Source organism: Molothrus ater, chromosome 10 (genome assembly GCF_012460135.2).
Source record: "Molothrus ater isolate BHLD 08-10-18 breed brown headed cowbird chromosome 10, BPBGC_Mater_1.1, whole genome shotgun sequence".
Taxonomy (NCBI): Eukaryota; Metazoa; Chordata; class Aves; order Passeriformes; family Icteridae; genus Molothrus; species Molothrus ater.
Genome location: NC_050487.2, coordinates 25312885 through 25328633, shown reverse-complemented (window position 1 = coordinate 25328633; position 15749 = coordinate 25312885). Strand labels below are relative to the sequence as shown.

At 50.7% G+C, this 15749-nt stretch overlaps 1 protein-coding gene across 7 annotated transcripts in view; it reads left to right on the top strand.

Moving 5' to 3' along the window:
- Positions 1 to 15749, top strand: part of MBNL1 (muscleblind like splicing regulator 1) — a 60788-nt gene that overhangs the window by 11215 nt on the left and 33824 nt on the right. For all 7 annotated transcript variants that reach the window (XM_036388469.2, XM_036388463.2, XM_036388465.2 and 4 more), the window contains exon 2: positions 3290 to 4196. In XM_036388469.2, the coding sequence (XP_036244362.1) occupies positions 4023 to 4196 (174 nt within the window). In that variant the 5' untranslated portion in view covers positions 3290 to 4022. The remainder of the gene's footprint in view (positions 1 to 3289; positions 4197 to 15749) is intronic.

The following is a 15749-nucleotide window of genomic DNA, read 5'->3' as shown; positions in this document are numbered from 1 at the left end:
CCAGTTACAGGAGCAGTGAAAACAACGCCTCTTTGGGAGCGATTCTCAGTGCAGGGAGTTACCTTATTTTTGTGTCAAAGGCTGTAATGAGAGGGGAAAATGCATTGTTAATCTGTCTGCACATGTCTTAATAGCAATAAGGGGAAGTAACAGGAGTCTCTTCTGTGTCAGATTCACTTTCTTGGACATTTCCAGGTAACCTTTCCATTGATTTGTGAGGCTGTTTCTTAATCATTTTCATTGACCCAGCTCAGGAGACAACTAAGTCATCTCTGTTACCCTCCTAAGGAATGACTCCTCAGTGTTATTCTCTCTTCTGTCTCTTCTGAGAATCACTTTTTAATTTGCTTTCAATCCTTGTAGCTCGATATTCAGTCAAGGCAAGGTTCTGCCTTGGCCAAACCAATGTTGCAATATTCCCAAGACAAGTGGCAAATGCTTCCAGATTTCAAAAGGTGAAATTTAAAACCCACCTGTGGATCACAAGAGTCTTTAGTAGTGACTGCTCTGCTAGGTGGGGTCCAGAAACCATCGACCCCTAAATCAGTTTTAATTGAATGAAAAATAAGAAGTTCAATCCTTTTCCAGTCCTGTCCCTATGGTTGTCCCTCTGGATTTGTTACAGTCATTCCCATCTTATCAGGGACAGCCCCAAGGAGACAGCACATGTATCAGCTGGGTTTTGCAGACAGTGTATCTCCTAGCATGTGGAGCTTGCTGGGGACTCCTTAGTGACTGAGTGAGTATCACAAGAGAATTTCCAAGTGATGGGAAAATAGTTTATGCAGATAAAAAAAGCTAATTCTATGCTAACATCTTCCTTTATTTAGTGGATATGGAAGATAAACCTCTGGTCTGACGTCATGCTTTATTTCTGCTCAAAGCTATTTTTAAAGCTGACATTTCTGGCTGTTTTCAGGTAGACAACAAACTATGACAAAACACTTTTTCTTCAAGCAACTGTTCATACAATATATAAATCTAGTATTTCTTTGTGTTCTGAAGATTTACCTTCGAGGCACCAGCTCCTTGGAGTAATGCTTTTCTTTTTGTGGGTGGCAGCCTGAAGAAGGAAGGGTGGAATTAGTGCAGTCACAAGTGTGTCACTGACCTCAGCAGGAGCAGGAATTCTCTCTGAGTGGTGGGTGATTGTCCAAATCCTAACAGAAAACTTATTACAAACCTGGGAGTTAAACACAGTTTGGGGAGCCTTACCAGGGATATTTCTCCTGTCAGTACATGAGAGCACAAAAGCTAATTTTCATCTGTTTTCATTTTGGGTGCTGCCTTCATGCTCACTTTCCTTTCTTGTTAGGGATGACTACTTCTGTAATGAGAGTGAAATATCTTGTTTGGAAAACGTGGCCTTTAACTTGCATTGGCTTTAGCATATAAAATGCATCAATTTGCTGCTCTAACTCTTCTTGGTGTTTGGAAAAATCAATGCTTGGTATGGATTGGTTACCAAGCTGATGAACAGGAGAAAACCCTGCTTAGAGCTGTTCCACAGCTTTGTGGTACAGCCCTTCTTGCTGGCATTGGCAGCACCCTGTCCTGAGGGTCTCACAGGGAACAGATGTTCCTAACAAAATAACACAAGTCATTTTGTGCAGTGCAGGAGTGATGGTGGGAGGACACAGATCCAGCTCTTGGCTGTGGAGGACAGGTTGCAGGGCACCTTGACTGAAGGCTGGGGGTTGTGTTTAGGCTTCCAGAAGCACTCTGATGTGCTGGTATTCCTGCACGAGGCTGCAGGGAGGCCAGGTGGATCTGCTGGATCTGCTGGCACACCGCCCCAGCAGCACATTCTCTGCTTGCAGATCTCTTGGTGCTAATCTGTCATGGCTGGGAAGTGTGGCACAAGTGCAAGAACCAAACTGGTTTGCCTGGACATTTGTTACAGAACAAGTTTTCAAGACCTATGAATTCAATATCCTGAGCACTGAGGAGTAGTGACTGGTGGTGCAGGACGACCCCAAACTTCACAGTTTCAGGCAGTTGAAGCAAATGAATATCTGTGTTTACCACAAAGACACTTAGTTGTTAACCTGTGCTTGCAAGTAATTATGTCGTTGTTTGTCTCTTGCTAGCAGGGATTAAAAACGTGGCATGATTTCAAGTGTCCTGGCAAAGAACACATGGTGCCTGTTGTAATCTCATTAGCTCTGTTAGGTGTGTTTTCCTTCCCCTGGAGTTGGTTGTTCTGATCACTATGTCCCTAGAAGAAGACTGTAGCTTTTTCTCATCTGTTGGTTTGCATGCACGCTGACAGCATCGCTTCCCAGGGTGTGATTCTGGGGGCTGTGTGTGACCTGCAGTGGAGGGCAGTGGGAAATGGGAAAATGATGAAGCAGCATCTTTAGGAAGACGGGGATGGGGCTAGCCTTCCCCTCAGCACAGGCGGAGGATGCTGCTGGGGCTGCAGTGCTGGCAGAATCCCCGTGGCTGGTGCTGTTAGTGTGTCCCAGGCAGTGCCACCAGGGTCCCCGCTCTGCTCCGTCCTCTGAGCACTGCGATCCTCAGGTGGGACAGGAGCTGTAGTTCATTACAGTGGATTGGCATTTGCAGGTGGCACCAGGCTTCTGTGGCAGAGCTGGGCATGTGAGCGGCGGCGTGCAGGGAAACCCTTGCAGCCCGCGGGGCATCCCGGTGATGTTTGCCCTGCTACCGGGCGGCTTTGCGGCGGCGGCCGGAGGCGCTCCCGCGGCGCGGTGCGGCTACAGCGCTGCTCCCGGCGGCCAGGGCCGCTGTCCCCCGGGGCCGCGGGCCGTGTCCGAGCGGGCGGGCGGGCGCCGCCGGGGCCGAGCCGCTCCGGGGTCAGCGTGTCTCGGTCCGCGCTCACGCCGGGCGGGCCGACGGGGCGGTGCCGGTCCCGTTCGGCCGCAGCGTTCCGCGCTCCGGGGAGCCGCGGCGGGCGGTCAGGCGGCGCCGGGCCCGAGGCGCTCGGAGGGCCGGCGGGCGCTGCCGGTGCCGTTCCCGGTGCCGTTCCCGGCCGGCTCCGCTCGCCGGTACCGCCGGGCCGCACGCGCGGCCCCCGGCGGGCGCGCTCGGGGCAGCGCGGCGCGGCCGGCGTCTGACAGGCGCGACCTTTCATAAGACGGCCCCCGCCATTGGCTCCCTGCCCGGAGTGTCGCTGCAACGCTCGCCGCGATTGGCCCGCGGCGGTGCTGCCGCCCGGCCCCGCGCGGGGACGCGGCCCCGCCGCCCGCAGCCGTGAGTGCCCTGCGCGGGGCGGCGGCTCGCGGGGCGCCCGCGCCGCCCGCTCGTAACGTGTCTCTTCTCTCCACAGGTTGGTACTAAGAAGTGCCTTTCCTGACGTCGCTGCTGCTTGGGACCGCTTCTAGAGCAGCCGCTGCTTTTGCCTTGCTTGCTGCCAGCTAGACTGCGACGACAGCGCTCCGCCGCTGCCAGCCCCGCGCCCGCCGGGAGGAGGGTCCGGCGCCGCTCCCCCGCCGCCGCTGCACTGTGCACTAAAGTGTGCCGCGAAGGTCAGATCTCTGCTGCCCGAAAGCCAAGGAGAGGAGGAGAAAAAGCCCAGCCTAAACCCGGTGTCGGTCGTTGCTCTAAACTGCTGCATCTGTCTATGCCAAACTAATCGATCCCGATTGCACCGCAGAGCCCGCTGCGAGCCCGCTGCCTGGAGGCACCTGCCCGCCGCCGTCCCCGGGAGCAGCTCGGGAGCCGCTGCCAGAGCCCGCCACGTGCCCATGCTTGCGGCGGCCGCACTCAGGACGGGATGCTGAGCGCTGCGCGGGGCTAGTCCCGGCCACGCTCCCTCCCGCAGCCGCTCCCGCTGCCGGCCCGGCCTCCCCAGCCCCGCTAACGGTGCCACGCTCCCAACTCTGGTGACACAGCTCTTCCTCGGGATTGCAGCCACCCGGTTTTACACGCACTTGTTTTAAAATAGGGAGCGGGGGAAAAAAGTGCTCTGGAGGTGGCACTTTCGTAATTTCCAGTTTATCAGTTCAGCTACCCCTTTGCCCATTTTTATTGGAAATTTTAACTACCTGTAAAATCTAAAGATGGCTGTTAGCGTCACACCGATCCGGGACACAAAATGGCTAACGCTGGAAGTGTGTAGGGAGTTCCAAAGGGGGACTTGCTCGCGACCAGACACGGAATGTAAATTTGCACACCCATCGAAAAGCTGCCAAGTTGAAAACGGACGCGTAATCGCCTGCTTTGACTCATTGAAAGTGAGTAAATATTATATTATTTTCAAGGATAAATGGTTAATGAAAGAAGCAGTTGTAGCCAGAGAAATCCTGCAGCCGAACAGGAGCAAGTGCTGGCTGCCAGCAGTGGGGTGTTTTGCTGCTTTTATTTTATTGATGCTTGTCGATTTGTGTTGCTGCTTTTCTCAGGGGAAGGGGAAGGATATAGGGAACGAAGGGAAAATACATCTGGCGGGCTCAAATCCTCAGTATGGCTACAGGGGCTCATTCTTCGCCTCCAAATTATTCCCTGCCTGTAGCTGGAATAAAGGGCACTTCACGTAGAAACAGCAAAGTCACTGTGAGGATTCTTTGTTTTTAATAGCACAAACCACGTAAGCAATATGAGGATTTGTTTCCATCTCGTAACTACCAGCGGGTTGTTGGTGTCCCTGGACAGCTGATGGTGAACCTTAGAAGAGTGTTTTCCTCCCTGGGTTATTTGGGTGTCTGTGAGCACCCTGCTTGCCTTTCTGTGGTTGGCACTGGTGTGGTTATCCCATCTTTTTCCCGAGTGCACTTGCTTAAGGGAAGGACAGCACTTAGCATAAGGCAAGGTGCCTCTAGACGTGTAAGCATGGCAGGAGCAGAGAGGGTTTCCAGGAGGCACATCCCATCTAGGTGCTGTAAATACAGGGCTGTTGTTTCACTGTAGCTGCTGTGTCAGTGATAGGTGTTAAATGTGCAGGTCCCAGCTCCTTCCCTTGGTTTTTCATGATTTGAGTAACCTAACATATAAAATACCACAAACAGTACAGAATTAATCTAGCGGAGTCATGAAAGAATCAAAACTCGGGAAGCAGAAATTTGTCTGTCAGTTTTTTCTCCGGTGTGATTTTCTCTCCCTGGGCCCGACCCCAGGAGGGGCTGGCTGCTGGCAGGGCTGTGCTGGGAGGGAGCTGGGCTGGGCAGCTCGAGCAGCTCGTGGCTCAGCCAGGCCCGGCGCAGCGAGCGGGGCAGGAAGTGGCTTGCAGCAGGTCTCTGTAGATCCTCAGCGTGCCGAGCTTCCCCGTGTGTCTTGTCTCTGCTCAGGGGACAGGGTAGAGCTCTACAGTGCTCTCCGGCCTGAAATAAATGCTCCATCACTACCAGCCATGGCTTAACTTGCAGATACTGAAAGGGTTTGTTCCTCTGTTGTTCAATTTATTTTTAAATACAGCAATTACAATGAGTGCAGGGTATTAATTTTAAAATGTGGAAATAAGATGTTTTTATGCATTAAGCACGTGCTGGAGGTAGGAGCAGAGCCAGGGCTGCCAGTGGGGAGTCCCAGCCCCGCGGTGCCAGCGCGTGTCGGCGCGGCCGTCAGTGGCTGCGTGGTGTCACCGTGGGCATGGCGGTGCTGCCGGAGCACAGGCCTGGCCCCGGAGCCTCTCAGCCGTTCCTGAGCGAGGGGCTGTGACTGCCACCGTGGGTTTGCTGGTGCAGCAGCACCCGCAGTGTCCCCGGCTTGGTTTCCCAGCAACGTGTGTCTGGCCACCGCGGCCTGACCCCGCTGGCCTTGCTGCTCATGGCGAGGATCTGCCAAAAGGCTGGAAAGCAGCCACTAGAGTGACCCGGACATGATGTCAGCGGTCGCTGGAAGTGCCTTAAAATCTCAGCGCTGGACGGCGGTGCTGCTGGTGCTGGAGCCAGGCAGCAGCGTGAGCTGGTGTCTGTGTAAGGGGATGGAGCCTGGCCTGGCCTGCTTTCCCCAGCCCCGGCAGCATGGCTGGCCCTTCTGCTGCCGTCAGCAGGGCTCTTCGCTTCCCTTTTTAATGCAGGAGCTGAGGCTGACCTTTGCCAAGCACTGCAAGGTCCGTGGGTGATAACCGTGGGTAACGTTACAGCGTTGCTGCGGCTCCTCGGAAAGGAGTGTGCTGCTGCCCTGTGGAGTCAGCGCAGGGGCCGAGCCGGGAGCTGGGAAAGAATCTGCTGTTTAAAAATACACTGCTGACCAGAGCTGTTTACTTGTGCTCATGCTGAAAGGTTTGCCAGTGGCTGAGCTGCTGTGTGCTGGAGAGGCTCCCGGGGATGCAGGGCAGGATCCCGTGGTGGCCCGGCGTGGGCCCGGCGCCTGCGGCTGCCAGCGGCTCCCAGCCCTGGGCAGGGTGGTGGGTTAAGCAGCTGGACCATGCACGGGAATACCTTGGGGAAACTGCAAATGGAATATCCCCCTTTGGGGAATTCCCAGTCCAATCCCCATTGCTGAAGCCATTGCTCAGTTTTGGTTTTGTTTCAGCTCTGTGTCAGTTTTGGTGTGCGCCAATTTCAACCAGCTCTAGTCATTGAGTTACCTTGTCTGCAATATCCCAAACTTTAGATGTTCTGCAGAAGCAATTTAGGGAGATGCTGCACCAGCTCTGTCTGGACCTTATAAGGTCAGTCAATACTTTAGTGCAGATTAAAAAAGATTTTTGGTTAGGACATTCAGAAGTAATTTTTAATTTTTCAGTAATTCAATATGGATGTAATGTCCTTGTTCTTTACTAAAATAGCAGCACGCTGAAAAATTGACCTTAATGTTAAAATATTTGATTTCTTATTAATGTATATAGTATTAGTATTAATTATACAGCTATTCTTGCATTATCTCTTGAACATAAGACAGATACTTAGTCAGTGAATTTTTCTCTACAAACTCCTGCATGTTGGCAGAGTTGAAGTGAGGTGACCTTTGAGGTCCCTGCCAGCCCAGCCCGCTGTGCGAGGCTGTGCTGTGTCGCTCCGAGGCTTGGTGTGCCTTAGGAGTGACTGCTGTGTGAGCTGACGTCAGGCAGGTGTGAGTGCTGCAGAGCTGCAGCCCTGGGCAGGACTGCTCCGAGCTGGAGCTGGCCTGTGTGCTGGGCTATTCCTGGAACAGAAGCAGGCGGAGCAGATCCTCGGAGGGACCCTGTGCAGTGCAGTGCCCTTCGGCTCTGGCCCTGGCCCAGGTGTCCTCTGTGGGCGCAGGGACAGCGCAGCCGCCGCAGCCAGGCTCCGTGGCCCTGCCCTGCCGGGAGGAGGCAAAAATAGATGCCAGAAGTGAAACTTGCAGCTTGGGTAAAGCGCTTTTTTTTCAAATTACTATTTCCCCCTCCTGTGAAATGAAGGCACAAACTCTGTGCAGGGCTAGCGCAAGGAGAGCAGTGTTGCCTCGCGAGGTGCCCTGCTGTGCTGTGTGGGAGCAGTGGCACTGGGCTCTGGGCACCGTCTCTGGTTGCAAACACGTCCCGTGGGTGCACCTGGCAGCTCCTCCTTACCTGAGCAGAACCAGCAGCCGCTGGCCCGTGGTGATTGGGAGCGTGGGGAGCCAAAGGCAGCCAGGCCCGTGGCTGTGACCTCTGAGGTGCTGCAGGAGGTCAGGGCTGGGACAGCCCCGGCGAGATGTTATCATCCTGCTGCCTAATTAGCGCTAATGGAACCTGCGGGGCTGGCCTAGGGGAGCGCGTGAATCAAGATGAACGTGTGTGGGATAATCTGGCTCTCAGATATTAGGAGGATAATTTTAAACCAAGAATGATTATGTAGTGTATTCAAATTATGCGCTGGAGCGGCTGAGTCAGCTCCAGCTCTGGCTCTGCCTTGTTTAAATGCCGTAGGATTTTTTTCCTAAATTTGGATGCCTAAAAGCCTGTTAGACTGTCTACAGCAAAAATAAGCTCGAGTTCCTAAATCAGGAAACTGGTTTGCAACAGAAATTTGATTTTTACCATAATTTTGAAACATATTTTCTTCTTTCTTTTTCTTGGAAAAATAAGCCGAAGTAGAACTCGTTTTTGAAATTACGTTAGCTTCGTCAGATGTTCCGATAGATGAGTCATCCGCGTTTCCTGAAAGCTGAGATAAAGATGTCTGAACAATGGGGGGATGGATGTCAAATGCAAATTCTGTGGGAGCTGCAGATGCGCCGAGGCCACCGTCACTGTGGCCAGGCCACCACGTGGCCACTGCCAGCCCTGTGCTGGGGAAAGTGTCAGACAGCAGGAGGGGCAGGGGGCTCGGGTGTCCCCGTGCTGCCTCTGGTGCTGTCCCCAGTGCTGTCCCCAGTGCTGTCCCCAGTGCTGTCCCCAGTGCTGTCCCCAGTGCTACCTGTGGTGCTGTCCCCGTGCTATCCCAGTCCTATCCCAGTCCTATCCTGGTGCTGCCCCCGTGCTATCCCAGCAATGTCCTCGTGCTGTCCCAGTGCTGTCCCAGTGCTGTCCCAGTGCTATCCCAGTGCTGTCCCAGCAATGTCCTCGTGCTGTCCCAGTGCTGTCCCCGTGCTGACCTGGTGCTATCCCAGTGGTGTCCCAGAGCTGCTCCCGGTGCTGCCTCTGGCACTGCCCCGCTGAGCTTGGCCCAGCCCCATACCAGGTCTCTCGGGGTGGGGGCTGCTGTGTTCCCAAACCTGCTGCTTCAGAGTGATCTGAACCTCACGTGGCTTCGGGGGCTGTGGTGAGCACAGGTCCCAGCCCATGGCTTTGAAGATAACGTGCACCACTGGTGCTGTGCTTCCAAATTGGCTTTTGGTCTCCTAAGCTATGCTCCCGCTAAGGCGGCTCCTTCATGTTCAAGCTGGGTGTCCCAATGAAGTGTAAAAGCTTTTTCTACTCTTTCTTCAACAGCTGGAAAGTCTTAAACTTCCACATTTCTCTGTTTTTTTGGGTTTTTTTTTTTAATTCTAAGAAAAAGCTGGAAACCAGAAGTGTAAGTCACTTAGTGACAATGTCTGAGGTTGAAGTTCTGGTGCCTTGTGTCTGAGACCCACCAGCACTTGCTATGATAGTATTTTATCTTCTGATGTAGAAGTGTTTATTTTTTTAAAATAGAACACCTGAATTCTGTAAAAGTGGCTGCCACTTTTTCCAAGAAGGCTTAAAAACACATAAATGTAGCATTATCATAATTATTATTATTATTATTATTATTGCTGAAAATCACAAGCATCTTATTTCTTCTACCTCAGAGATGTAATTGTTAGTTGTTCAAGTCTCTCTACTAAAGTCTTTCTACTTTGTCAGTGCTTAAAAATACTGATTTTTTTGACTTGTTGTTCTCCCTTGTGTCACTTACCTAAGGGTGTACAGTAAGAACTCTATTTCATTTAATACAAAGAGAAGAAAATCCCATAAGCCTATTGCACTAATCATGTTGAGAATGGCAGATCATGGGTCTGATTCTTCTTCGATGAAGGCAAAAGAAGAAACCCAGAACACTTGAGCAGGTGATTCTCGGGTAGTTTTACCTGTGTGGTGTCTGGCATCCCTGGGGCACGGGCGGTGGCAGGACCTGGGGTGCAGGGAGGAGGTGAGGCTCAGGTCTGGGAGGCAGATGGACTCATGGCTGATTTCAAGGAAGCTCGTAAAGCAGTAACCCTTGGCAAAAAATGAAAACATAAACAATGTTCAAATTCCTAAGGTCTGATTTGCCATTTTTCTCCTCTCCAGCCTGTGCGTCTGCCAGCAGGCTGAGCTCCAGAAGAGGAAGCAAAGGGAAAAGTGGCAAACACATGGAGAAAATGGGGCAATTGTTAGGTGGAGTGGCAAATAGTCCATTAGCAAACCAAACAATTGAAAGCACGTGTGTTCCTCTGTGGGAAGATAGATGGTGTTTTGAAATCTTATCAGGCCTTTGGACAGAGGAGTTACAACTAACTACAGCCTTCGCAGCTCATTTTACAGTTTCAGCTCTGCCTCGGCAGAAAGAAATTAAGTAGAAATTAAAACATTGCACTGCAGCATTTGCACTGTCATTTCTTAAAGGCTGTGCATAATAGAAACCAGCGTGGGCTCCTGTTACAGTCAGGAACTCTGCTGGGCATAGTCAAAATCAGTAAAATTCTGAACTGGTTTGCAGGGAAGATGTAAAGAGGCAAAAAATAAGAAAACCTCATGTCACGACCATTCAGACATTTGTCCCAAGTCTTAACTGAGCGATCAGGAGCAGCCTGTGAGGCCTGTCTCCTTCCCAGGATGACCCCAAGTGTCTGTTTTTCCAAATACAGATGCCTTGTTGCCAAGGCTCACTGAAATTTGTTGGAAGCAACAAATTACATTCAATACTGAATGATCACATCTGTTTTTTGACTTTGGAGAAATGCTGGTGTTTCTTTGTTGGGACTGCAGAGCCTTGTTAGCCCAGCTGGATGTTATTTAGGAACTACTGCCCCGGGTGCTGCTTAGGAGTCTGCGCTTCCTGCCAGGAGCTGCTCCCGTGTCCGTGTGTCCATGCCTGGGAAGGAGCCTCTTCTGCAGGTGAGCAGCCACAGCCAGGGCGAGGCCGCAGCCCTGCCTCCAGACATGCCACAGAGGGAGCAGCAGCGTTTGGGGTTTGGGCTTGGCCGGAATGGGGCTGTCCCAGTGCTCTGTGCTGGGCGGCTGCGCTCAGCTGCTCCTGCACCAGGGCTGCTCAGCAGCACTCCTGACAGCCCCCAGGAAATCACAAGAGCTGCTTTTATCCTCATCCAGAGGGCTGTCTTGTCCCCCGTTTCACAGGGCCACTAGGAGGATTACTGCTGTTGAAATAAGATTTAAGTCAACACTGAATTGTCAAGTCCTGAAACACAGGATTATGCTAGTAAGAAAACCTTCGGGTTCATGGGTGAATTTATTGAAATACTTATGACTTATCCTCTTCATTAGGAAACATCTCAGGATTTAACTGATGCAGAACACACATTGAGGTAGTTGAAAGCAACTGCAATATTTGATCAAATAAAGGAAAATAGATCTGATGAAGTGGATTTTTAAAGAAGAAGAAGAAATCCACTGTAGTGCTTCTGGAGGGCTTCTCCCTGGCACTAGCAAGCTGCTTCCTCAGATTGCCTTTTCGTTATGCTCCGCTCACTGGATAGACTTCTCAGCTCTCAGCCCTGGAGATCCCAAGAAGGTCTGTGTGTTTTCAGAAGGGGATGGTGGGCTCTGATGGGAGAATGCTGATGATGCCTCCCAAGTTTGCTGACAGCAGCGGGAGGGGGAAGGGGCCGGCTGGGGGAGCAGGTCTGGATCCAGCTTCATCTCAGAGCACTTCAAGTCCCGTCAAGTTCCTGGAAAGACTCTCTTCAGCTCCAGATTTCTCTGGACCATTCCTAACTTGGCAAAATAGTACAGAGAGTTAGCAAAAAGAGAGAGTGCTGTTTGAAAAGAGGAGCAGTTCTGGGAGGGAGAAAAGCTGCTTACTTTATGTTGGTGCCATTTCACTGAATTTGCATGGGTTAAGTCCAGGCTTACATAGAGACATAAATGGTTGTGAGATTGAGATTTAAATTTGAAAGAGAGGAATTGCAAAGTATGGAAATTGTCCCACGTGTGCCTACTGGACCAGGAGACAGCTGACATAGACAGGGAGCTGTGAGGATGTGGAGGGTGGGTGGCTGCGAGGCCGCCTCTGTTGAGGGCACATACCTGTGGGACCAGGAGGAACAAACATTCCATTGAATCTGGGATGGAACAGGGCAGTTTTTGGTTGGGGCAGGTCATGGGCAGGAGTTGGCTCAGGCCCGAGGGGTCTGTGGTGTCCCTGGGACAGGGTCATTTGTGTGTGGACATGCTGGAAAGCCCTGCAGTCTGGGAGCAGGCAGCAAAGCCAGGGTAGCTGCAGGTGTAGTAGCTAACTACCACTTTGCAGGAGTAAAACTCACTGTTTTCTGCTTGCTCTTTATCTTTCTCTTTAGACTGGGATTCAGTCTAAAATCCTGTACAGGTTCATTGCTGGTATTTGATACTGGGTGAGGAGGAGGTTGTGTTTTGTTAATTTGAGAGCATCTTTCCAGCTTTGTCTGTCTCAGGGAGAGGTTCTCACTCCCCCCAGGAGCCTGGCAGGTTTTTAGGTGTGCAGTAGCCACCACAGGAATGCCAGGAACAGCACAGTTTTTCTTACTCGGTTCTGTTATACAGGAACAAGAGTGCACATTTAACAGAAGTCTTTTGAAAAGAATAGGCAGAATGAAATGTTTTCTGGGTCTTTGGGGCTCGCTGTAAACTGACATTGGTGGAGCAAATACTGAGTGGAAAGGAAGAGTGCACTTGGCAGTGTGTTTGTGCAGAATCCAGCAGGCAGCAGCTCGGAGCACATCAGAGACAGGCTGGGTGCAGCTGCACGGGCTGCTGGGGCTGCTGTCCCTGCCCCTTTCGTGCAGTGCAGTCAGTGTGTACAGCCTGCTCTAGATGGGAAATTGTGCCTGCAACCCTGGTTGCTTTCTGGCTGTAGGGTGGATGATTTTTTCAGAAAATCATCTGCATTGACATACCGTTGCTTGTCTGGTGCCCTGGTAAAATTTTCCCTGCAGCGAGCTGAGTCAGGAGACAGCCTGGATGTCTGCAGTGGCTGTAACTAAATAAAAATGCAGGTGAGCTGGGAGAGCCCCTGCCTGGGCAAACTGAAGGGTTAAAGAGTTCCCACTCACTAAGCCCTCCTTAGAGGAAACAGAGGAGTTAGTACTTTGTATCTGCTGGTTGTTATTTACTCCTGTTGTTGGCTGATTGCTGGCTGCACCTCCTGTCTGTGGAGCAGAGTGAGGTCCTTCCCTTGGGCTAGGCATGCAAGGGATGGACCGATGGACGGATATGGCAGCTTTAATTCCAAGTAAAGTACTTTAAAATGCAAAGCTCTTGTTGACAGTGGAACACAAGGAATTGTTGCATAGTAAAAAAAAAAATCATTTCTGATTTAAATTTCCAGGTGATACTGGAGGGGTGTGGTGGGGTGGATGAGTCCAGGGAGCACCTCCCTAGGCTGGCATTTGCTGCAGAAGTGATGGTGTGTGCAGCTGCAGCTGGCAAAACAGGCATGCAGCACAGAGTGAGCTCACTGCAGTCAGGACAGGGCTTGGGTTTTTCTCCGTGGCTGCACTGAACAGGAGGAAATGGGATTTTTTTATGACAGTGGTAAAGGTGATTAAGTCTCTAAGTAGAAGAGAAGACAGGCAGAAGAGAGAAAGAAATTAAAGGGAGGGACAGAAGAGAGACAAAAGGCTGAAGAGGTCAGATGCTGTTATAGCACCTGGCAGATAACACAGGAGAGAGAGCTCTGAGCTGAGTGAGCAGATGGGAGGGGATGGGGAGGCAAGAGCAAAGCGCAGGCCAGGGAGATCAGGAGATATCGGAGGATGTAGCGTGCAGGCAGGCTCCAAGATTCCTTGACAAAATGTGTTTGTTCCCAGGTTCTGCCAGCTTTTTGCAACAGGTCTTTTGCACCTAGTTCCAAATGTGGTTACTGGTGTGATTAAATATATCTGAAGAGAAAAACAACACTTGCCGATGGATTTTATTTTTAACTGTGGAGGAAAGCACACCTCTGTTTTGCCTTGTTGGAATCCTTTAGCATTGGGCTTCATTAAGTCCAGCACTGAAAATCAGAAGGGAAGTGAGATCTCCTGTCCATGTTTAGTCCATTGGCTGAAGACACTGCTAATGTTTGTAACAATGTAAAATATTTCTACACAGCATTTGTCTCATATTTATGGTTTAGATGTTTCCGGTAATTTTAGATACCTAAGGAGTTAGACATTGACATAGTAGCAACAACGGAAGGTTGAAGTTATTTGTTATACTTGTCAGCTGTTCTGCTTTGGGCTACACACACACACTGTAGACTGTTTGTGTATGTGTGTGAGCTCATTGTATGTTATATATAAGCTATGTCTGTGTGTATATGACTCCTCCAGGTTTTTTCAGGCTGTGTGTTTTGTGTGTTGACTTTACGCAAAAAGGAGCATTCAGAAACTGCAAAGACCTTTTGTGAATTAAGAAGCTATTTTATGCTTAAAAAAACTTAAAATCGTAGTTGCTAAAAATACACTCGTATTTAATATTTAAAATTTGGAAAGCATTGCTGGATTTTATCGTTGTCTGGAGTACAGCCATGGGTCAGTTGTCCGGCACCATCTGTAGTTGTTCCATTCTTTCTTCTCTGTTCTGTTTAAATGACAAATAATTAAGTGTTTCTGAGTGACTGCTCAAGTTCTGTTTTGATCACCTGACAAATTACTTGGTTCAGCTTCTGCTCCTTAATGTTGTGTAGAAGCTGTCTGAGCCCTGGCAGCTGCAGAGGCAGGGATTCCCAGTGGTGCTGGGGGTGCTGCAGAGGCAGGGATTCCCAGAGGCAGTGGTGCCAGGGAAGAGCAGGATCAGCTGTTGGGAGCAGCACATCTCCAGCTCCCTGGAGCGCTGGGCTCTGAGCTCTTGGGCACAATGGTGAGCAAAGCTGTCACCGTCAGCTTGTGTCTTTGTAGGGAGGTTGTGGGGTAGAAAGTTCTCATTTTCTATTTCACTACTTTGCTGTTTTACTACTTTTAGAGTGAGTCAGGTCTCAGAATAAAAAGAAGTCATGGAAAAGAGAGGAAATCAATATATGTTTTATTTCCTTTTAATACTCACAAACAAGTTGTTTCCTCTCATAGATCTAAGTGAAATATATTAAAAGAGAATTTAGGTTTTTGAAGAGCGAGCACCTGTAAGGCAGCCCTGCAACCCAGCCCCGAGGCTGATGCTCTCATCTCTGGAGCTTTGATTCTGCCTCACACATGCTGAACTTGGGGAAAAAGTGCTTCTGCAATGAGATCATGATACGCCAGTCCTCCCTCTGAATGTTCCTGTTTGTTTCATCAGCTCAGTTGGCTCCCACACATGGAAAGTTTTTCATTTCCCACCAGCTATGTGGCTGAACACTTGAAGTGAGAGTGTTTGAGTCTTCAGGTCACACACACTCACAGTATCTGCAGAGGTGGCATTTCCTGCAGCTCAGCGTGTGCACCAAGGTAGTGACACCGCTGAAATGTCCTACAACAGCATCACTCTGCCAGGAGCAGAAACCACAGAATCATTTAGGGGGAAACCACCTCCAAGATCATTGAGTCCAAGCTGTGCCCGATCCCCACCTTGTCACCCAGCCCAGAGCACTGAGTGCCACATGCAGTCATTGCTTGGACACCTCCAGGGCTGGGGGCTCCATCTCCTCCCTGGCAGCCCCTGCCAAGGCCTGACCACCCTTTCTGTAAAGAAATTCTTCCTGAGAATGCTGCTTCCTACAGAAAGTCTGCATCTGTAAAACAATACTACTCCTCTTTCCTGTGTGCCATTGGGCTGGGGTTTTGTGTCTTCCTCCTGGGATGGGCCTGGGAGCTGAGCTGCCCTCGGGAGGAGCAGAGCACTGCACAGCTCTGCTTTGGGACAGGACATGGCAGGTGAAAATAAACTATCCAAGGGAATTCTGACTGCAGAGCAGTGCTCGGCGTGTTTTGTGGTTATTTAACTTCAGAAAAATAAATCCTGCCACCTGTGTTTGCCACGAGTCCGTGTGCACTGACCTGCTCTGTTCACAGCGCGGCAAGGGCAGGTGGATCTGCACCTCCGTGTTCCTCCATGCCCACGAGCTCTGCGAGGCCTTACAGACACTGAAAAACAGCTTTCTGCTCCTCTGGTGTCATTGTCACCTATTTCATAAGCTTTCCTGAGCGTTTTTCTCCTCGCTGTGTGCCTGACAGAGTTGAGCTTTTCAAGACTTTTGCATCAAATATTCACCCTGCATTTCTGAGCACACAGAGGCTTTCACCTGCTCCTGCTTTGTGTGAGTATTTGTTCTAGCAAGGAGTTGCAT